Here is a 23456-nt window from a genome sequence, read left to right on the forward strand (position 1 = left end):
CAACGTCGGGCGCAACGACGCTATTTTGTGCGTCTGCTACCCTCACTGCTTCGCTCTCCTTAAGTCCCTCATTTTGGTCCTGGACCGACCCTGCCTCACTCTCCTCTGCCGGACCCCAGCCGACTTGGTCTGCCATAGCGCGACTTTCAAAATTCGGGTTTTTATATTTTGTAAAACACAATCAAATTTCGCCGTTATAATTTCGAGCGCGGGAAACGCGCTCCGGATCGAATTCTACCTCCCAACACCAATTGTTACCCTAGTGGTACAATTGGTGTTCCAAAATTTGGGCCTAATAAATTTAGTCCCAGGTCCGAATCCGACACTCCTGACACCAATTGTTACAGACGCGGTTGTGGATGTTGGTTTACCGAGCGGTTTGGTATGACCGCGTCTGCACGTTTACCCGATTATACTCGAACGTTGGCCGAGTCGCGCTACGCTAAATCAATTGAGGAAAAGGACACAACGGCTGGGTTAAAATGACACGACACCAAGGGTTCAGTTCTCAAGACCTCCGGAGGAGGTTATAATATTGCGGAAGGTCAGATTACAGGGATGAGAGAGACAGCATAGTAAGGTAGGCACTTAATTACGGTCTTATAGTAGCCCCGACAGACGACAGATAAACAGGACAAAACTGACTCACACGGGGATTGATGGCAAGGAAAGCGGGTAGTCGATGGCTCAAGGTGCACCTTGGCTCAGGGACAGAATCGACCCGGTCCGGTCCAGTAGATGCGGGGAGGTCGCTCAGCGCTCGGAGGTCGCGACTTGTCTCTTCTTCAAGCTCGGGGCGCATCTGACCTCACGTCCGGTAAGTCGCTGCGCATATCCGGCGGGGAGTGACACGCCCTCGGCTCGTTAGCTCCGCCCCAGATGGAATCGGCCCGTTGCTTCTCATTGGGTGCGGGGGGTTACCGGCTCCGCCCTTGACGAGGGGCCGACAGGCAGCCCCTTCGTGGTAACCCCGTCGGCGCACATGGGTAATGGCGGCTAACCGAGCCGGAGTGAGGACGCACACTCCCCGCACGCCGTTGTTGTAGTTGTTGTTTCAGTTGTTGTTGTTGTTGTTGTTGTTGTAGTTGTTGTGGTTGTTGTTTCATGGGGAAGATGGGAGGAGGTATGGGGAGGTCCTAAACTCACTACTGGTGCCATACGATCACATTCTGGTGCAACGAAGAGTCAGAATTAATGGAAACGAGTCCTTAACTGACATAGACTAAGAATAACTAGCAAGATGTCCGAAAGTTGTCTACGTGAGATGCGGTGGACCTGGGCACGACATTTAATGGGGGAAAAAAGGGGAAGGTCGGTTCTACAGAGTGTTATTTACAGGCAATGGGACTAGGGAATGGGGGATTGGGGATAGTTGGGGAGTATTGGGGAAATAGGGGAATATTTACAAGCGGATATGGAGGCCAAATGCCATATCCGCAACAATATATATATATATTGTCACGTGACTGCTCTCAGTTAAGACCGAGAGTGAGCCACGGATGGAAACGAGCGTTAATGGAGGCGTTCCACTCAAATTGATAGCGGATGATACGCAAGGAGGAAGAAGGGTAGCGACATACCTGGACGGCCTCACTGATGTTTTCACCCTGCGAAAATAACTCACACGAAAACCTGGGTTTAAAATGTACGGGGAAAATAATACAAAGGATTTATTAGAACGGAATGCTAGGACAAGAGAAACGCGACGATAAAACTAAAACCTAAATGGAGCGCACCCTCACCAGACGTAGAAACACAAACACGGGGGAATATAAACTGGATAAAATAGAGGTGTGATTTTTTTTATGTGTGCTTCGCTCAATTGAATGGTGTCGCCGCGATGGTAAGGCCCCAAGCGCGCAGTCCAGACTTGGCAGGAAGTCGGCCTCATCCTGTGGCTTCCCGCGCGAGGCGAACGAGCAGGTGCGCAGCCGGCTCCACTGGTGTGTCCGTCCTCAGGTGTTCGGCACAGGATCTGCGACGATGCACCCAATGTCCATATCAAAAAGAAGAGAGAGAGTTGAGGGTGAAGGAAGGTGTGAGGGAAAGAGGTCGAGGTAGAGTAATCACGAGGGCAGTAGCGAACGAGGTCCGGGCACAAAGGGATCCAAAATGAGAGAGACGAAATGCCGGCCAGCCGTGATTTTTACGTCGGGTCCTGACGTCCTCGGTGCCTCTCCTTCAATCCCTGCCGCTTCTCCCTCATGCCATCGGTCCGTGGCCAATCAGCGCGTCGCTTCTCCTTCATGCCATCGGTCCATGGCCAATCAGCGTGTCGCTTCTCCTCTTTCCTCCCTCTACCAATCGGCGGCTTCGTCCTGCCTCGTGTCTTCATATTCGTCCACTCCTCCCCAATGGAGTCCTTCTGGGCGTGGCTCTCGGCCTGCCTGTTTCGATGTTGCCATACAAGCTGGTGATGTAGCTGGCCGCGGTTTCATCGGCAATGCTCCGATCTGGCTTCCGGTGGGTTTTTTTGTGGGGTGGGGGATTTAATTCGTGTACTAGGGCCATTCTATTGTAATATGTCTAAAGTGCGGTGCCATAAAGGGCAACGGGGTGATTACCACGTTCTACGGACAGGGGAATTAGCATAAATAATCCCTACGATAATTAGCACAAGGGTCATCCTTGTATGACCACGGATATACACTTGCGCGAACAAACCGCCTAAACAGGTCCCTAACTTATGTACATCAAAGTGGTTCTTTCTACCCACGATCATCGGAGCACACTACCTTTCCAGATCTACCTGAATCTATATATCACTCTACCCCACCGACATAACAATATATATATTATTGGGTAATATGCCAGGGCATAGAAAAGGCCCCTTTATATAAGGGTATGTGCCATGTGGCAGAGTATAGAAAAGAATGGACATTCCATAGCTTGTATAAGATGCCAAACAATATGAAATAAGGGTCATTCAAAGAAATATTGGCCAACCCCCTCTCTAGCAGGGAAAATGGCCTTAAAATGCCTGTTGTGTTGTTGTGGTCATTCAAAAAAATCTTGTGTGCATGCTGGGCTACCCTTGTGTTCTGAAGAAGAACCAAGTAATGCTCTGGAAAAGTTCATATAAAGGGGCGCCAATTTAATTCATACAGCTGCATGAAGAAGTAATGTACATTACTTCTTGTACATCATTACTGTAATGTACATCATTACTTCTAAAATAAATGTATTTTATTTGCCAGATGTAGGGTGCCCCTTTATATCACCAAAATATTTTTATCACTTGTTTTTTATTTTATTGTTTGTTTTTTTTTACAATATCTTGTGCAAAGAAGCAAACACATTTAAAAATAATTATGTAAGCTATTTGTTTCTTCAGTGAAGTTATTCCAAATAATGAAATAAATAAATTAGTTGGATGATATTGATATGCTTTCGATAATGGCCAAAAATAGTACAAAAAAGTGAACAAAAGATAAAGAAAGCATTACATGTGTAAGCAGTAAATAAAGGATGCATTATGTGTAAGTAAAAAAAGTGTTGCATGTGTAAGCAGTAAATAAAGAAAGTGTTACATGTGTAAGCCATAAATAGTGTTACATGTGTAAGCAGTTTAAAAAAGTGTTACATGTGTAAGCAGTATAAAAAAAAGCATTACAATGTAAGCAGTAAATAAAGGGAGTGCTACATGTGTAAGCAGTAAATAAAGAAAGTGGTATATGTGTAAGCAGTAAATAAGGAAAGCGTTACATGTGTAAGCAGTAATGTCACTAGTAAATGTTTGTGCAGGTTTCACAAACACTCATTTGTCTTTTTTGTTTTGAACTGCAATTCCTTTTATGATAGCAGTGTACAGATTATGGACGAACTGCATCGAACAAAAAATGTACATGCACACGTCTATGTACGTTAACGTAAATGAGTAAGACTTTGGGAGATGATAGAGACAACAAGACAATATATGGGATGTTTTTTTTTTTGCGTTAAATATCTTTGTTTTTGCAATGAAGCTTTAAGGAAAAGTATGTTTATAATTCACAAAAAGAGCATTACAAAACCTTTTTATCTTCAGAGTCTAAGACGAGTTGCAACACGAGTCAAGAACACTCGTAGACAAATACATGATACAATACAATACAGGACTTGACTTCAGACAAGTAAAGCCTCTGAACTTGAGGGGAAGTGATGTACTTTAATTTCCCAGGGCACTCGGGTACCTGTGATGGCATCTCTATGATGTTGCTTTTCTCTGTGCACTCAACAGGGTAATTGAAGGAGACATTTCCTCCTCCCTGTGGATGCCAACTCATGGCGTTTTCTCTGTGCTATATCCTTTAACTGCCGAATGTCGGGCGAGGAAGCTGCATGTACCATTTTGGTTTTTTTATGACTTGGACAAGATTATAATCAAACCGTCGAACTCCCAGACTCAGATCAGAATCTCTAATCATAACGCCACTGAATCTGGTTTTCCTGAAGTTGTTTTATACAATTTCGCAAAAGCACCAACTTTGAACTGTACAACTCTTCCAAACAGAAGAGTGCCAATATGTTTTTTCTTTGTACAAATTTTCATGTCAATAACAATGCCATTGTAGATTTTTATTTCGACCTTCAAGTTGGCTACAAAAAAAAGATGATTTTGTCATCATATGTATACAAACCAAGAACTATCCTTTTTAAATTTCTAACTGATCACCTTATACTGATAATTAACTGATAACCAAGAACTAAATTTTTAAAGCATGTTTCTTTGCTGAGACCAAGACTATCATTCAGCTATCCAATTAGTTATATGGTGGCTCTATCAGCCAACGGTCCACACAAACCTGAAGATGATAAAAAAATGTAAATTCTTTTTTGACCTTATTTTCCAATGAATATTTAAAAAATAAATTTTTTAACGCGTCTTCTTTTTTACAGGTTGCTTTCTCTTGGCGTATTCAATTCTAGCCATAATTCTTGGGATCCCTTTGCTTTTCCTGGAGATGTCCCTGGGACAGCTACAGCGTGGAAACTGCTGGACCGTGTGGCAAATCGTCCCACTCTTCCGAGGTTAGTTGAAAGTTTAAGTATGCATGCTAAGGGTAGCTGTAGCAATTCTGATATTAAAAGTTGTTGCTGAAATATCAAAACTTAAGCCTCTTCTGACATCACCATCACTCCCATCTTTCCATTTTAGGTATTGGGCTAGCCATGGTGCTTCTGTCAGCATTCCTGTCTCTTTACCACAGCGCCCTACTTGCAACCTCCATCTTGTACCTCTTCCTGTCCGGTTCCGCACAGCCTTGGAAAAGCTGTCCCTTACCTCAAGCAAACATGACCTGCATCTCACTTGATCAGTTAGAAATGCGCCAGGCCACATCTAACGAGTCCATCGCCTACCTCTTGGGCCAGCACTCCAGCATGCACTACTGGAAGTATGTCCCTCTTTTTGAAATTGACCAAAGAAAACTTGTGCATGTGAAAATATTCGGCCAGCATTTTATTTTAATCCTCCATATGTACTTTGGGAGTATCCATGCATGTTGCATTAGCAGTACGATTCGACTACCGCAGTAAAGATTCAATCGGCATGGCAAATTTATACATGCACCCTGGTCCAATACATATTATCCAAGTTTGCATGAAAAAAATAATAATGGTGTGTATTCTTGTGTTTATGATAGTCTGGATTGTGGAACAGTTTTCTTAACACAACAGTCATTGATCTCATCTGTGGGCAGTAAGCTGGAAAGCCTACATCAGAAATCGGTCTGTTATGTCCTGAAAACGGTCAATTCCACTGTCCAGATTAGCATAAACACACATATCGGTTGTTTATTCCATCTGTCAAACTTTATTCCCTCTTAGAGTGATATACAACTGGGATAGTGCTGGAGATTGTAAAATGTGTGACTTTGCAGGCAAAATCTGTGGGACGTCTCTTCCGGCATGGGGGATGTTGGGAGCTGCAGACCCTCCCTCGTAGGATGCCTCTTTCTCATCTGGGTGATGAGCTCTTTCGCCATCTGCAAAGGAATTATCTCCCTTCGTAAGGTACTCTGATATTGAGGTGTGCATTAAATCTGCGTAGCTGGGAGAGCGATGGAGTGTGTTGTATTGCAACAAACCCATTGTGTATTTCTTCATTAAACACAAGTTAATACGTAGAAACTTAATCCTTTTTTTCTGTCTGTTTTGTGGGCAGGTTATGTATGCATTGTGCATTTTGCCTCACGTCTTCTTCCTCATTCTCTTCTTCTGCCTTGCCACCAAACCCGGGGGCTTGGATGGTCTCGATGACTACCTCAAACCATCATGGAACATTTTTACCAACTATGATGTAAGATTTACCCACTATGCTCTTTGGATGCTTGTTGTGTGTTTTATTTTCCTTTGTAATTGGTTTTGGATTTTTGAAAAGCTTTAGTCCCCCACTCTTTCTGACTTGGCTTCTGTGCCTAATTGTTGATGTAAGAGTTTGTAATCCAGTGTTGGCATTACAAAATGCATTATTTTATGTAGACTCCACTAGTGGGTTCACACTTGCATTGCACTACAATGTCATCTTCTCTTTTTATTTTGAAAATGGATTTTGTTCCACAAACTCGTTTGAAATTTGAAAGTCTGACCGAGATGGCTCTTAGACCGAGCATTGCAGTTTGCACATCAACTTGCATGTCAATGTCGGTGCTCCAATGCCATGCATTTAATGAACCACCGCAATCATATTGCACATGAGTCGTCGGCACATGCGATTTTCATTCCTCTTTATACCAGACTTGGTGGTGAAATGGTTAGAGCGTCACCCTCGCCCCTTCCCCTTCCCCTCGCCATTTCCCCCTTGCCCCCCCCCCCCACCCCTGAGTCAGGGAGGTCAGCGGTTCGAACCCCAGCTGAGTCAAACCAAAGATTTTATAAATGGCACATGCTGCTTCCTTGCTTGGCGTTCAGCATTTAAAAAGAATAGAGCACGCTCAAACACCATAGCTTTAGCGCAGGCTTTGATGGGCCTAATGGCCTCCTGCATCTAATTCCCTTGTAAGGGAACTCATCCTATTATATTCAGCAACACGAAGAGTGGCAAAATGTCCACTTATTCGCCATTACTGTGTCCATATTGAAGGCTTATTGATGTGTCACACTGATGCCTGCATACAGCTCACCCATGGAAATAGTGCAATGACATCACATTGGGGATTGAAAAATGACAAGCAAGACACAACAGTTTGAGCAAAGTTAAACAACAGGCGCAAACTTTGCCAACTCCCTGACAAAGATAAGGTATTTCTGGTGCATCTACACCATGGAGTGCCTGATAACATATTATAATCTACTTGTAGGGACACCTGGAACTTCTACACGATGTAAATGTGACCAAGTCCTCAACTTCTCCCTCCCAACCCTTAGGCTTCAATTCCCCCCTCCCCCCATCCTTTTTCACCCTTTACCACAATTCCTCCACCTCCCACCCACCCCAACCCAAAAGTCAAATAATAGCAAGGACCCTCAGAATCTCCACGGTAAAAGCCCTTGCTTGAGAGATTGCCACATAGTTATTTGGGTGGTGTATAGGCAACAGACCACTGCCTTGATCTCTCCCGAAATGTTTCTCGCAAAAACATTCCCACTGCCTATGTACGTATGTACATGTATACCTATAACAGGCAAAAATCTCTATCTCTATCTATCTGTGTGTGTGTGTGTGTGTGTGTGTGTGTGTGTGTGTGTGTGTGTGTGTGTGTGTGTGTGTGTGTGTGTGTGTGTGTGTGTGTGTGTGTGTGTGTGTGTGTGTGTGTGTGTGTCCTATGCACAGTCACATCTTTTAAGTTACAAACTCCAAACTAGGGGTACAAATACAACTTTGTTTGGGGGGCAGGTGGGGGGGGGGGGGGGGTTAACATAGGTTATGTGTTTGTCGCTAGTAAATTATGCGGACTTAGTAAATTCCTTCAAAATCTTCTTCTCCAGACCCACCAGTCAGAATGCTACCACATTTGGGTTACAACATTAGGCCAGGGCCTAATTACATTTTTGGGTGTTTCTTTTTGTCATAAATTCTAAAGTCTATTCTAAATAAAGACAAAGAATACTCAAATACACTTAAAAAGGTGTTCTCTTAAAACTTTTTCTCAAAACTCAACATTTATTTTCATTTTTGTCTCATCAAAGAAATCCAATTGAATGAAAAGCAGACATTGCATATAATGATCAAAACAAATCGATTTCACTGTCATATTGAACAAGGTTCGACATGGAAGTGACCTTCGATCAGAATTACGGTTTTGCCATCAGCTGAACATTTGCCTTCATCATCTCGACTATGTAGATCACTTATAGCAAAGCTTTCTTCTACAACACACTAGATGCCTATTGTATATCCTGGAGAGTTTCCCACGGTCAAAAAGCATGTACTTGAGTCTTGAAAACGCAGACTGAGTGCCAAATTCAAACAGAATGTCCGAGACTAGATTATCTGATATTTGGGATACCATTCCACTTCTTGGTTCATGAATGGTTAGGAGGAAAGGAGCATCTCAGATGACAAATCAATGATTCCGATAATTCGATAATCAAGTATCTACCATGGGAACAAACTGAATGGTACAAATCAGTTCTATGCTAAACTTCGGCCGGCAACATCAGCTGTGGTCTGAGGAATATTTGGTGATCCCAAGTTCCGAGGCCACATCTTCAGTTATATACGCGTTAATACATATGACAAAAACGATCCTTTTGAAGGGAGGGAGGGGTTTTGGGAGGCCACTTGCATCCCGAGGGGTTTAGGGAGGGCCTGCGCTGGGTGTCCTCCCCTCCTGGATCCGCCCCTGCTACTACCAACACATAGGGAAAATTTGGTGGAGATCAGGCCAGCCCTCCTTTTTTTCTGTGATTTTCAGATGTACTGTGCCTTCAGAAGGTATTCACATCCCTTGACTTTTCACTTCTTTTTTTTGTTTCATGACCTGAATTTAAAATGGATTAAATTGAGATTTTTTTTTGTCACTCATCTACACATAATACTCCATAATGTCGAAGTGGCATTTTTTTATATATAATTTTTTACAAAATAATTAAAAATGAAATACAGAAAGATCTAATTTGCATAAATACTCAACCCCCTGGGTCAATACTTCCTAGAAGCGCCTTTGGCAGTGATTGCAGCCTCAAGTCTTCTTGGGTATATCTGTATCAGCTTTGCAAATTTGGATTTGGGGAGTTTCTCCCATTATTCCTTGCTGATTTGCTGAAGCTCTGTCAAGTTGGATGGGGAGCGTCGGTGAACAGCAATCTTCAAGTCTTTCCACAGATTCTCAATGGGATTCAAGTCTCTGCTTTGGCTGCACCACTCAAGGACTTTCACATTCTTGTTCTGAAGCTGTTCCATTGTTGCTTTGGCTGTAGGCTTGGGGTCATTGTCCTGCTGCAAAAAAAAACCTTCGCAGTCTAAAGTCGTTTGCACTCTGAAGCAGGTTCTCCTCAAGGATTTGCCTGTATCCGGCTCCATTCATTGTTCCCTCTGTCTTTACAAGTCTCCCAGTTACTGCTGCTGAAAAGTATTCCCAAAGCATGATGCTGCCAACACCATATTTAATTGGAGGGTTGGTGTTATATGGAGATGAGTTGTGCTCGGTTTCTGCCAGACATAGCGCTTTGCAGTAAGGCCAAATAGTTCAATTTTCGTCTCGTCAGACCACATAATCTTTTGCCTCATGCTCTCAGAATCTTTCACGTGCTTTTTTGCAAACTCCAGACATTGTCATTTGCCTTTTTCTCAGGAGTGGCTTTCATCTGGCCACTCTCCCATAAAGCTTAGAGTTTTGTGAAGTGCTGCAGAGACTGTTGGCCTTCTGACAAATTTCCTGTCAATCGGACCAACGGTTGCAGAGAAAATCATATTTATTCTGTGCGGACAAACAAACAAACAGACAGACATACAAACTAACAGACTCGATGCAATACCCTCTCCTCTGGCGAGAGTAAAAATGAAGTGAAAATATCTTGTAAGCTGAAGAGCGCTGAAATTGTATCAGTGGTAATTGGAGCAATGGAAATGTTAAAAAAGAACAAACAGAGATCTTAACTATCCCTGGGAATATTACCACAAACGAACTACAGTTGGAAGGTGTCTGGAGTTCAGTAATGATCTGCAAAGAGCCTTTGGAACAAAACTTTGAAAACAAGAAAACATCACAGTTTGATCCATACATTTTCAACCCTTTGGAGATATTGAAATGGTTTAAATTATCCTGTCGACAGGGATAAAACTGTTCATGCAGAAGCATTTGCTCTTATTAACCTGCAACTGTTTGTTTTTTGTGATTTGTGATTGTAAAAGAGTGCATAGTCTAGTCAGCTGTCATATTTGCACGCTATTACCGCACGGGCGTATCACAAAACAGGGTTAAGCATTTTGGTCACTCTTTCTGTGTATCAGTCTCTTTCTATGATCAAGGAATTACCTAATTTAAAGTGAATTATATATTTTTAACACTGTGTGTTAAACCTTCTGTTTACTTTTAACCTTATGTTACATAAACCTGCAGTTTAGCAGTACTTTGGCTCTGAATTGGCAAATTGTATGGGATCTCCTTCCGATTGTGCATGTGCAGAGAGGAGTAAGGCAATTTTTTACTTTGTCGGCTTGTCCGACAGTTAAGCAAAATTGAAAATCATTCCAAACAGGAACCGTACTGTTTTTAGGAACGTCATAAAGGACACAAACAACGGGCAAGAATAACTAATTTAGCTTTGAATAAAGTGTAAAAGATGGTGCATCAACGGTGTTCAACCTCTGATTCAATGTATTTGTTGTTGTTTTTTTTACAGCTTTTAAAGCTTTTATTTTACTTCAATTTAATTACATATTTGAAAATTCTTGAACACAAATCGACTTTGATGCACTTCCAAAAACCTTCAGTTTAGCAGTACTTAGGCAAAATTTATCAATCAAATTTGCCGGGTGTCTCAAATAGTAACAGTGAGATTCAGACAAATTGTGGCACCTAGTGATGCACCGACAGAGCAAACTTTGTTCAAAACATGTTTGTTCAGTGCATATTCTTCTCAAAGATCGTTCCAAAATCGTCAGTTTATCTGAGAAGAGTTTTCAGAAGTTTCATCGCTGGACTGCTCTGTTTGACCCATCGTTTTCGTTTGGTTGCCATCGTGCCTGTTCTTCAATGTTCACAAATAATTATAATATAGACCGTGCTTAGAGATGCAAAGCAAGAGTTGAAATGACCGTTCCTATGTCGTTTTGCTCAACACTGCGCATGGTAAGGTGTTCTATGAACTTTTAGTTAATTCTTTTTCCGTATTATTTTTACATCTGTTCTGTTGATGTCATGATTTATTTTTTAAACTATTGTTTTTAAAATACTTGAAAACAGCATTTTCATATTATTTTGAGGGACTTGTACAATTTATTGCTTTTTACGAGAGTTGGTCAGGGGCTCCATTCCTGAGTGTAATTCACAGTAAATCATCGAGTCCCATTTTCACTCCCCCTCCGTACCAATGTCCACATAATTCTACAGGTATGGCCAGTGGCTGGACAGGAGGTGCTGCACAGCCTGGGTCTATGTTGGGGAGTGCACCTCACATTGGCAACATACAGGAAGGACAATCATAGAGAAAATCTTCGCAGGTGAGGCCTTTTTGTATACAGTCTAGGCTTGTGGAGGAGCTAGAACACAGAATGGACTAGGATGTAACTGAACAAAAAAAGAACTATGGAAAGGAGACCACTGTGCTCTTTGGGGGGGGGGGGGGCGGTGGGTTGGAAAAGTACACACCAACAAGTGGGTGGAGGAACAAAATTAAGCGAAACTTGGACGAATAAAGGACCTGAGGAAAAAAGATAGCAAGGGAAGGAGGCCCGAGGTGAACAGGATAGATTCTGTTGCAAACGTGCAATCGTGGAAGGAAAGTCTGGATACTCAGGAAGAGGTGGACTATGGGATGGTTAATGGGGGTAGAAAACATTATGGGAGTTCACGGCAATCACATGATATGTGATTGTAGTGAACAGCTGTCCTTTGAAGCCCTAGAGCGAAGAATGAGATTGGACAGACCGAGGAAGTTTTTCCACAGGCAGGAAAAAGAGGAACGAATGAGTGGAGGTGAGCAGTGAGTCTGGATTTTGGGAGTTTCACCAGAAGTGGGATACTGGAAGATGATGTGTACCCTGCAGAAACCTGGAGGGGATATGAGGGTGGCATACCATGGAAAGGGCAGAAAGTACAATAACAGAAAGGAGGTGGCAGAAGACAGAGACCCCCACTGACCTGTCTGCACTGTGAACGTAGTCGGCCCAGAGAGTCCGCTTCATCGTGAGAGATACCAATGATTTTGAAGGCCTTGGTTTCCATGGCAAAAATTGATGCACATTAGGAATATGATTGGGCAAAAGACACTCCCTTGGTGAACTCCGGCCTTGACAGGGAGAGGAGATGAAATTATCCCATTGAGAGCCACACATTGGCTCCAAGAGTAGCTGAAGTTGATAAATGCGTTGCAGATCAGAGATCAGAGAGTTGCCACAGAGAGTTGCAGATCACAGCAAGGCAGTGGTGCCATACTGTGGGAAATGTTTTGATTGGCCAGAGAGATGACCCTGATCTCATGTCTGAGATTGAGGGCCTCCATCCATAATTTGGAGGGCAGCAACAGCATGTCCAAGGTAGAGTGACTGTGTCTGAATCCAAACTGATGGTCAGAGATCAGACTGTTGACGAAAAGGAATAATTTGACGTCAACTGCAATGATGGTATGAATGACCTTGCTGATGATTGGAAATAATTATTTTGGATTGGAAGCTGACAGGTCTGTAGTTAAGGGATCCGTTTTTGCACCTTTCCAACCCATCCGCTCACGCAGCATGATTTGGCCTGTTTTTTTTATGTCTTCCGTGTTTCTTCATTTATTTACCATTGAGCTTCATTGTGTCCACCTAGGCCACAATGTTTTTTATCATTCCATGTTTTGTAATCACATTTTAAACAAATCATTATTTTGAGAAAATGGTGAACATAAATTAATAATAACTTTAAAAGATTTAGCTGTTCTTTTTGTCAAGTTTACTTTGAATACAAAGCAGATGCAGACAGGGTTTGCATTTTGAGTTGATTTCTGGTTTATGTAATGCGGTGATGTTGGCTGACTTCCAAGCAGATGTAAGATCACCTCGAACACATTATAGGGTCAAGAGAGTGGAAAGAGGATGTGCAAGAGTTGCGGGGTGGGGTTTTTTTTATGATGCGTGCACTGATGCCATCCATGTCAGTTGCAGAGTCAGAGTCTAGTGTTGCCAGAAACCTCTTACCCTTCCCTTCGCAGGTGAAAAAGACAGAGTCCAGGAGCAGTTGGGTAGGGTGGGTATAGAGAGCAAGCAATATGGACACATGATTTGGAAGCAAACACAGAATTTAGGCATTTGGCCTTCTCATGAGCAGAGTCGGCTGTGGTATCATATGAAGTGAGAGAACGGATGGCCGGGAGCATATTCCAGAGGCAGATTTCACAAGGTGCAATCAGGTCTTTTTGGAAGGAAACTAGTTTGAAAGTTTAGCCTTGAAGTTGGCCAGATGTTCTTTTTGGCTCTCCTTGCAGTGGACACTCACTTGCGAGTTTTTTTGGAATGACCTGAGGTTGCCTTAGGTCGGATTTAACTTCCAGGAAGATAAGGCGAGTTGTTTCCAGGCAATTGTCTCACTGTAGGATTTGGTGTATCATGGGGGAGGAAATGGATATAAACTGTAGATGAGATGAGATGGGATGAAGCTGCACATGAGAGAGAGCATGTTTCTGTGAAAGAAATTCCAGGCTGAGTTAATATCAAGGGTGGTGGAGATAGAAGACCAGACCTGAACAGCGATGGCAGCTTGTCCATGCCAGTTAGCCTGAGTGAACTGCCAGACTTGCCGGCGCTGAGGCGGCTCTGAAAATAACCAGGGTGATGTTGACTCTCACAAGCACGTGATCAGACAAACCAATTGGGGCAGTGGAAGAACAGTACAGGAGACATCAGCAAGAATGTTAGTCATTACCAAGATTAGTTAGGATGCTTCCTGTATTTATACTTCGAGTACAAAGCCGTTTCCGATTCATCATTTCCGTTTCCGGTTCCCCAGGTGAGGTTGTGTGTCGTCTGGCTCATCCACGTCAATCAAAGTTAAGTTTTTTTTCTTTTCTCAAAGTTAATATTTTGTTTTGCTGTGTTTGTGTCTACTGTATTTCTGGTTTGATCGTGTTTTGCATTTCGTGCACAATTGTGTATAAGTCAGTCTGTTTGGTCGTTCGTGTTTTTGGGGCCTGGTTAGCCTCGAGGCCTGTCCAGTCGCGTCGTATGGTCTTTTGTTATTCACGTTCGATTCGTTATTCACGTTCGATCTCTCTCTGGATTTTTTTTTCACCCCATACATTTTCCCTAACCTCTTACCCTTTGTTTGATGTCTTAAATACAAAAAAAAATTTGATTTGAATATCTCAACACAGTCTGCAACAAATGTTCGATTTTCTTTAATCATTCAAAACTTTCAAAACTCCTAACTCACCCCTCCCCCTCAAATCTCTCCCCTCACCCCTCTCCTTCAAAACTCCCAACCCACCCCTCCTCTTCAAAACTCCCAACTCACTTCTCACCCTCAAATTCCCCCCTCACCCCTCTCCCTCAAATCTCCCTGCTCACCACTCCCCCTCAATTTCCCCCCCTCACCCCACCTCCTCCAATTTCCCCCTCACCCCACCCCTTCAAAACTCCCGCCTCGTAATTTTTCTTCCATTCTCCCCTCTCACCCTCCTCCTCAAAGTTGCCTCTTAACTCCTCCATAAAGCTGCCTCCTCCCCACTTCCTTTCCCTTCCAACTCATATCTCCACATCCTCCAACCTTTGACTTCACTCTGCCACTCCTCAAACAACACCTCACGGTGCCTCATCCCATCACCATCAAACCTTTTGCCCTCCTCATCCTTTCCCTTCTCCAAGCTTTCCTGCAATCTCCGACACACTGTCAACATCTCTCCCGACCTCCCACTCTCCTCCCTCATCTTTCCATACCCCTCCCCTGTCCTGTCCTGTATCCAATGCTCTGCCTCCCTCTTCCTTAACGGTATGGACCTCAAACATCCAGGGCCTTCACTCAAATCTGATTGATCTCTCCATACAGGTTGCTTCAGACAAACCAGACTTAATCTGCTTAACAGAAATTTTCCTCCTTCAAGATGTCTCTGATTCCTCAATTTATCTTCCTGGTTACTCCCTCCTCCGGTATGATAAACCTGAGCCTCGTCCTGGTGGCAGGGTTGCTATTTTTATCAAAAACTCTCTTCCTCACTCTCCCTGCACTGCCCTCTCTCCACCACACCCCCAGGAGTATCTCTGGCTACGGCTTCCCCTCTGCTCCCACCTTTTGTTCATATGTGTTCTGTACCATCCACCAAACAGTGATGACTCAATTAACATCTCCCTGTCTGACAACATGGACCAACTTCTATCCACTCATCCCAACTCTCACTTCTTCATATGTGGTGACTTCAACTGTCATCATGCCAGCTGGCTGAGTGTGGGTACCTCTCTCACCAGCCATGGCACCTCAGCAAAGGACTTCTGCGACTCATTGGGAATGACACAATCTGTCAATTTCCCGACCCGGATCTCAGTGAACGGAACATCATCTCTTCCAGGCTTGGTTATGACTAACTTCCCTGCAAATGTCTGCTGCTCTTCTTCTGCTCCAATCGGCTCATCTGATCAAATGCTTGTTAAAGTGGACATCTCTCTGACCATTCTCAGAGAGCCTCCTCAGCGCCGACGAGTCTGGCATTTCACTCAGGCCGACTGGCACGGTCTTCAGGCAGTCATCAATCACCTAGACTGGTCTCCCATCTCCACGGCCTCTGACATCAACTCATCCTGGGAATTCTTCCAAAGAAAATTGCTCTCTCTCATGGACAGATTTATCCCATCTTGTCTTCAGTTGCCATACCCTTCCTCCCGTCCAAGGTACACAGAATCTTGTGGTGAGGCAGTTGCCATGAAACAACTTGCCTTTGCCTCTTGGAAGGCTAATCCAACTGAAGGCAATCTCAGTTCCTTTCACAAAGCTCGGAACAAGTGTTGTCTACCCTCAGGAGAGCCAGGAAACAATATCTCTCCACACTCAAGACTGAACTCTCAAACCTGTCTCCCTCTTCCAAATCCTGGTGGCGTCTGGTCAAATCTGTTTCTGGTGTTTGTTCCCCTTCCATCCCCTCCCTTACCTCGAATGGCTACACAGCTGACTCCGCACATGAAAAGGCTGATGCCTAAACTCTGTGTTTGCCTCAAAATATTGTGTCCCCAAACCCATCTCTCTCTGTACCCACCTTACCCAGTCAAGCCCAGCAGCTCTTGGATTCTGTGTCCTTCTCTCCTGACAAGGTGGAGAAGTTTCTGTCAAACCTCGATTCTGATTCTGCAACTGGACCCAGACGGCATTAGCCCACGGGTCCTAAAATCCTGCACTGAAGCTCTTTCACTCCCTCTCTCTGTCCTCTTCACCCTCTCTTTTGCTCAAGGTCATCTGCCATCTGCTTGGAAATCAGCCAACATCACCGCTTTACACAAAAAGGTGCAAAAACAGATCCTAGCAACTACAGACCAATCAGCCTTCTCCCAATTATCAGCAAAGTGATGGAATCCATCATTGCTTCGGATATGAAATCCTTTCTCTTCTCCAATGGCTTGATCTCTGATCATCAATTTGGTTTCAGACCAGGTCACTCTACTCTGGACATGCTGCTTCTGCTGTCTCAACAATGGATGGAGGTCCTCAATGCCAAACAGGAAATTAGAGCCGTCTCCCTCGACATATCACGTGCCATCGATACGGTCTGGCACCCCGCTCTGCTCACCAAACTCTCCTCCTTTGGTATCCATGGAAATCTCCACGCATGGCTGGCGGACTTCCTCTCGAGTCATAGGCAACGTGTGGCCCTGAATGGGTTTCTCTCATCTCCTCTTCCTGTTCAGGCTGGAGTTCCCCAAGGCAGTGTTCTGGGCCCTGTGCTTTTTCTGGTCTTCATCAATGATCTCTCCGACTCTCTTGAAAATCCTCTCTCTCTCTTGGCTGATGACTCCACTCTCTGCCGCTCCATTCCTCATCCCTCAGATCGGCAGTCTGCAGCCTCCTCACTCTCTGCAGACCTGGACAAAATCACAGACTGGGCAAACAAGTGGAACATGTCTTTCAATCCTGACAAATCTCACACTTTTACGATGTCTCTCAGAAAAGACCGACTGGACAACCCTCCCATCCACTTTCTGAATAATCCTCTCCAAGAAGTTCTGTCACTCAAGCTTTTGGGTCTCACTATCTGCCATGATCTTTCCTGGGAAAACCACATTTCAAATCTGGCCTCCAAAGCCAGTCGCCGACTGGGCATCCTCCGTCGTGCGAAGTCCTTCCTTGGCACACCTGAGCTCCTCACCACATACAACGCTTTCATCCGCAGCTCAATGGAATACTGCTCTCCCCTCTGGGCTGGTGCTCCTGCCTCACACCTAGCTCGTCTTCACGCTGTTGAAACCAAAGCGTTCAGAATCATTGGAATCTCCTGTGACGAAGCTACCTCCGAGGGCCTTTCACTCACTCACCGCAGGCAGGTTGGTGGTCTTTCTGTCTTCTACCGACTCCTCTCCGGCCTTGCTCCTCCAGCTCTCTCTGGGCTCTGTCCCCCAAATATTCCTACAGGTCGCACAAGATCTGCCTGCAACCCTCTTATGGTTAAACTGCCAAAATCTCGGCTCTCTGCTCACCTTCACTCTTTCATTCCTCTTTTCTCCCACCTCTGGATCAAACTCCCTCACTCTCTTCAATCCCACTCCTCCCTCCAGGTCTTTAAAACAGCTGTTCACCACCATCTCTTATCTTCCCCCATCCAAAACCTTGATCTTTTCTACCCCCGCTAATTTCACCCCAAATCCACTTTTTTGAAATACCAACTTCTTTCCTGGAAGTCCTTGGTGTCCTTGTGTTTATACTTGTCCCACCCACCCCTCCCCCCCCCCCTTCCCATGCGGCCTCGCCCCAAGCCCTCTCCCTCCCTCACATTCCCGATGTCCCTGCTCTCAAATGTTGTGTTTATGTGCTTCCCCTTCTCTCCTCATCTTGTCTACCGCTCCCCTTTTTATATACTTTGTTTGTTTGTTTGTCTGATTTGTTTGTGTGATAAATGTTAGCTCTTTCACGAGCATCGATTATGTATACAAAAAAAAAGAAAAAAAAGAACTGTTCTAATGATCAATGTAGCCAAGTGTAATGCATGACCCACTTCTGCCTGATTGGCTCATTGTAGGCGCATCCAAACGATGGTGGTGGGTGCGTTTGTTCGGCGAGCATGGCGTGTTTATGGATGGTTTTCATTTTTGTTTTTTTCGTAAAAACATTTTCCAGGACAGAGCTCTATAACGAATCAGCGTTCTATGGGGCAACGCTAATTGAGGTATTACTGTGTATATAAAGTAGCACCCCGGTTTACATCAACCCTTTCCATGTCGTTTCACAAATAGGTCGTCATCTCAACTCACACTTATGTCATTTTAAAAGCCAGACCTTTCGTTTTAGAAGTAGGAAGAAAAAGATGTGCCACCAACTTTGACTACTTCTGGAAGAGGTTTATTTTTATTTAAATAAATCTGGTAATTGTTTTTTATTTTATCTATACATATGTGTACTTGAATATAACTGTTTTTAATCAAAAAAGGATCAAATCATAGGTAACTAGAACGGAATTCTTCGACGTCGCGACGTCGACTGATACGCCTCCGCCCACATTATTACATCGTTATAATACTTGTATCAAGTTTGATTTAAATCCATTCAGCTGTGCCCAAGTTGGCACATTTTTACCTGACATGACCTTTGGCCTTTGACCTTGGGAACCCCAAAATCTAATCAGTTCATCTTTACCTCATTATACATACCTGCGCCATGTTTGACTAAGCTCCCTTTAGCTGTTCTCAAGCGGTAACGAAAACCTATCACGGATGGACGGACGGACAGCCGGACGGACAACCTGAAAACATAATGCCTCATGCGACTTTGTCAGTGGAGGCATAAAAAAGCAAAATATAATACCTGAAGTGGTGACATTAGGAATGCATCCCGTGCTTATTCCATTCATTCTTTTGAGAAACTAAAGCAATGCGACTGTGTCGCCAATATGCCTCCGCATAGTCCCACAATGGGTAGATGCCCTCATTCACTGTCCTAAAAATAAACAAGTTTGATTTAAATCCCTTCAGCTGTTTTCAATTATCACATTTTCACCAGCCATGGCAGGTTTCACATCGATCGGTGAAGTGGTTTCAGAGAAGGGATTTTAAAAAATATTGGCTTTCAAGCTAATATGGCTGACACACCACGTGACATATGACCTTTAAAATGTACACTCTGCATATGTATGTGTCGGGGATCACATTTGTGAAATTTCAGATACTAGCAACGGTACCCGCCCTACGGGCGGGGCTTCAATTGGGAAGCCCAAATGAAAAGGTAAAATATCAGAAATTGAAGCCTTTTTTTATTTTAAACGATTAATATAAACATCCGTTAAATCATATCACAGGTAAGTCATCAAAATCTAAACAGTATCATACTATAATTCACCAAATGTCCCACAGTGATCGATACACTATGATCGTGGTCGTGAATCGTGATCGATAATCGTGTTCACAATCGCTATGTCGTATGTACTCCTGATACGTGTTTCCTTCAGTTGAAATGGGTTAGAATTCTCTCAGGCAGGGATTCAGCCCATGTCCTGATCGTGGCAGGTGCAGCTGTGCAGCGATCGGTGCAGCCGTTTGTGCGCGCACCCAGGAAAACAACATCGTCACAATGAGAACAATGAACGTCATGCGAACGCGATTGTTATGTGGGAGTCCAAACCTGAGAATGCTGGAGACCAAAGCTGAAATTGGGAAAACTAAATAGCCTATTTTACTCCTGGAGATCCCAGGATTATCCACCCAAAATATCTTTGCGATCGGTTCATCAGTTTTTACGGTACCTTCGAACAGACAGACAGACAGACAGACGGACGGACGGATGGACAGACATTTGGTGAATTATAGTAAGATACCCCTGAAGATGATCGGATAAGCTTCGTTTTTCTATTTAAGATGGCTGCCAAACCACGTGACCTACGACATCATCATTTTAAAATGATATGCAACAGTGCTGTTGGATGATATTTGTAAAATTTAGCATCCATAGGGTAAGTGGTTTAAGAGATATAATTATTTAATATTTTCCTTCAATCCAATATGGCTGCCACACCATGTGACCAATGATATTTTCATGATCAACTTTTAATCACAATGCCTAGTCAATGACACATGTAAAGTTTTGAGTCAATCGATTTGGTGGTTTGGGAGAAGATGTTTTTTTAAGGTTTTAGGTTAAATCCAATATGGTTGCCAAACCATGTGACCTATGATGTCATAAATTTAATATTTCAATACAAATCAGTCATAGATCATGTGCATGCAAATTCAGATTTTTAGGATAAGGAATTCGATTATTTAACATTTTTGGCTGGTATACCACTTAACCTATGATGTCATCATTGTCATGCTTTTGTTCCGCATTGGGAGTACTTGACAATGTGCCAAGTTTCAAATTTTTCCATTCAGCGGTTTCCGAGAAATATATTTTTTATTATTTGCGTTTAATCTAAGGTGGCTGCCATACCACGTGACCTATGACATCACAATTATAAAGACATTCTGCATAGGTGTCACTCCTACACTGAAAGTTTCGTCACGATCAGCCATGTGGTTGCTGAGAAAAACGAGGTTTAGCCCGTACGGATGGATGGATGGACGGACGGACAACCCGAAAACAATGCCTCGGGCCACCGTTGGGGGTGGAGACATAAAAAAATACTTTGATTTTCGTCGTTTTGATATTTGTCGCACTTTTGAGGGAATGCATCTGCGGTGTGTGTGTGTGTGTGTGTGTGTGTGTGTGTGTGTGTGTGTGTGTGTGTGTGTGTGTGTGTGTGTGTGTGTGTGTGTGTGTGTGTGTGTACACATATACATATATATATACACACAAATATCTATAAAGCTCAGTTGACTTTTTGCTCCACCAAATAACAGCGAAACGGAGTTGAGTAAAAGAGTGAAAATTCTACAGAAGCTGTGATAAATAACTACCTCTGTCGGTTTGAATGTTTGAAAGAGAATAGACGTCTGGATCAATTTTTGAATTAAATTTAAATCCCGATTTATATATATATGAACGCGAGTTGTCTGTGTGTGTGTCCGCGTTTTATTCAGAGATGGCTGAACGGATCTTCATCAAACTTTCAGAGGTTCGTCAGTGAGTGCCTGGGAGTGTTTTAGGCAAAAAAAAATATTGAAAAAAAAAATTCGTTTTTTTGAAATTTAAAAAAAGTAAAACCAAAAAAAAATCGCTCAATAGTGCCGAAGCCTTTTTAAATGAATGACAGTTATATGCAAGTACACATTCGCATAAATAAATACAAAACAATTACCAGACATTTGAATACAAATAAATCAAGCAATTCCGGAAGTGTACGAATTTGGTAGTATGGCTTCTTCTTAATCCTGATCGGAATCACACTTAACTCAGAAATGTGAGCCACATTCATTAAGAAACGTGAGCCACTCCCCTACCCCTTCCCCCCCCCTCTCCCCACCCTTCCCCCACCCTTCCCCCACCCTTCCCTCCTCCTTCCACCCTCCTTCCCCCCTCCTTCCCCCCTCCTTCCCCCCCTCCCCTCCACTTCCCCCCCTCCCCTCCCCCTCTTCTTCCCCCCCCCTCCCCTTCCACTCCTCCCCTCCCCTCCCCTTTAAGATATAAATTCTCTGTAAAAGAGCTGCCACTTCTGACTGCTCCCCTTCCTCCTCTCCCCACCCTTCCCCGTCCTTCCCCCTCGCCTTCCCCTCCTCCCCACCTCTCCCCTCACCCTCCCCACCCCTCCTCCTCTCCCCTCACCCTCCCCGCCCCTCCTCCTCTCCCCTCCCCCTCCCTGTCCCTTCCCTACCCCTCCCCTCCCCCTGCCCTTCCCCTTCCCTCCCCCCCTCCCCTTTAAGATATAAATTCTCTGTAAAAGAGCTCCCACTTCTGACTGCTCCCCTTCCCCCCTCCCCTCCCCTCCCCTCCCCCCCCCTCTCCTCCCCCTGCCCTCCCCTCCTCCTCCCCCTCCCCCCTCTCCTCCCCTCCCCCTGCCCTTCCCCTTCCCTCCCCCCCCTCCCCTTTAAGATATAAATTCTCTGTAAAAGAGCTTCCACTTCTGACTGCTCCCCTTCCCCCCTCCCCTCCCCTCCCCTCCCCTCTCCCCCCCCCTGCCCTCCCCTCCTCCTCCCCCTCCCCCCTCTCCTCCCCTCCTCCCCGTTCCCCTCCCCTCCCCCGCCCGGCAACGCCGGGTACTTCTGCTAGTATATATATATATATATATATATATATATATATATATATATATGTATGTATATATATATATATATATATATATATATATATATATATATATATATATATATATATGTGTGTGTATGTGTATGTGTATGTATTACACACACCCTTACTAGGAAGTGATGTTTTGTTATTAATATCAGGTATTTGGTGCTCACCTTTTGATGTGTTGAATTCAATTTTGTATTTTTCTTAATTATTTTATTCATCCTTTGTATACCATTAAATCATATTTGCGCACTGCAGGGATACTGTACTGGTGATGCTGGCAAACATTTTTGGCAGCCTTTGTCCAGGCTTTGTTGTGGCAGCCTCTCTTGGTATCCTTGGTAAAGCCTTATCTTTGGAGGTTGTTGAACTGATCGGGAGTGGATCAGAAGTCATTTTCATCTCCTTCCCTGCAGCAGCTTCCGTTACGGGTACACCACGCCTTTACACCGTGCTCTTCTTTCTCTCTACAACAATGCAGGGTCTTGCTACGCAGGTGGGTAATACACAAATAAAATGAAATCGGAAATAACAAGTAGTTGTGGAAGGCACCAAATACTTGGAAAATTTTGGGAAAATGCCATTATAGACCAGAGACACAATACCAGCCAAATGAGCATATTTTGTGTTTAACTTTGTTGTGATTTAATGTTACCGTTATCTTTCTGCAATGTCTAAGGCTCACGAAAAAGTTTGCATTTACATCAGGTGAATGATAAGGATATAGACACAATAAACAACTTGATGTGCTATCTGAGAATTTGAGAACTGAGAATCTTATCTGCTTTTTTTTTGAGATAGGAACAAACACTCAGATAATAGGCTGATACCCACTCTGTCTAATTTAAATGATCCAGACAATATTGCATTACATAACTGGAAATGGCACTCTGTAGGGAGAATACCTCCACCAGGCCGAACAGTTTAGGTTATGTATCCCACTGATGGGCTGGATCTGCATCCGTACCTTAACCAAAATCTAATCGGCTTATTCTTGTCACCAACCCAACTCATCCACCAAGTTTTGTCATAACTGGTCCACAA

At 43.8% G+C, this 23456-nt stretch overlaps 1 protein-coding gene across 6 annotated transcripts in view; it reads left to right on the top strand.

Moving 5' to 3' along the window:
* Positions 1-23456, top strand: part of LOC137434734 (sodium- and chloride-dependent glycine transporter 1) — an 85547-nt gene that overhangs the window by 41733 nt on the left and 20358 nt on the right. For 4 of the 6 annotated variants that reach the window (XR_013624576.1, XR_013624577.1, XM_078784568.1 and 1 more), the window contains 6 exons: positions 4879-5010; positions 5138-5375; positions 5862-5994; positions 6146-6280; positions 11478-11587; positions 22671-22908. Coding sequence is in view for 4 of the 6 variants with exons in the window: in XM_078784568.1 (XP_078640694.1) it covers positions 4879-5010; positions 5138-5375; positions 5862-5994; positions 6146-6280; positions 11478-11587; positions 22671-22908 (986 nt within the window). In the remaining 2 variants the exon portion in view is untranslated. The remainder of the gene's footprint in view (positions 1-4878; positions 5011-5137; positions 5376-5861; positions 5995-6145; positions 6281-11477; positions 11588-22670; positions 22909-23456) is intronic. The other 2 variants (XM_078784581.1, XM_078784586.1) reach the window with 1 other exon arrangement.

The sequence above is a fragment of the Myxine glutinosa genome, chromosome 1, assembly GCF_964187855.1.
Source record: "Myxine glutinosa chromosome 1, kmMyxGlut1.1, whole genome shotgun sequence".
Taxonomy (NCBI): domain Eukaryota; kingdom Metazoa; phylum Chordata; class Myxini; order Myxiniformes; family Myxinidae; genus Myxine; species Myxine glutinosa.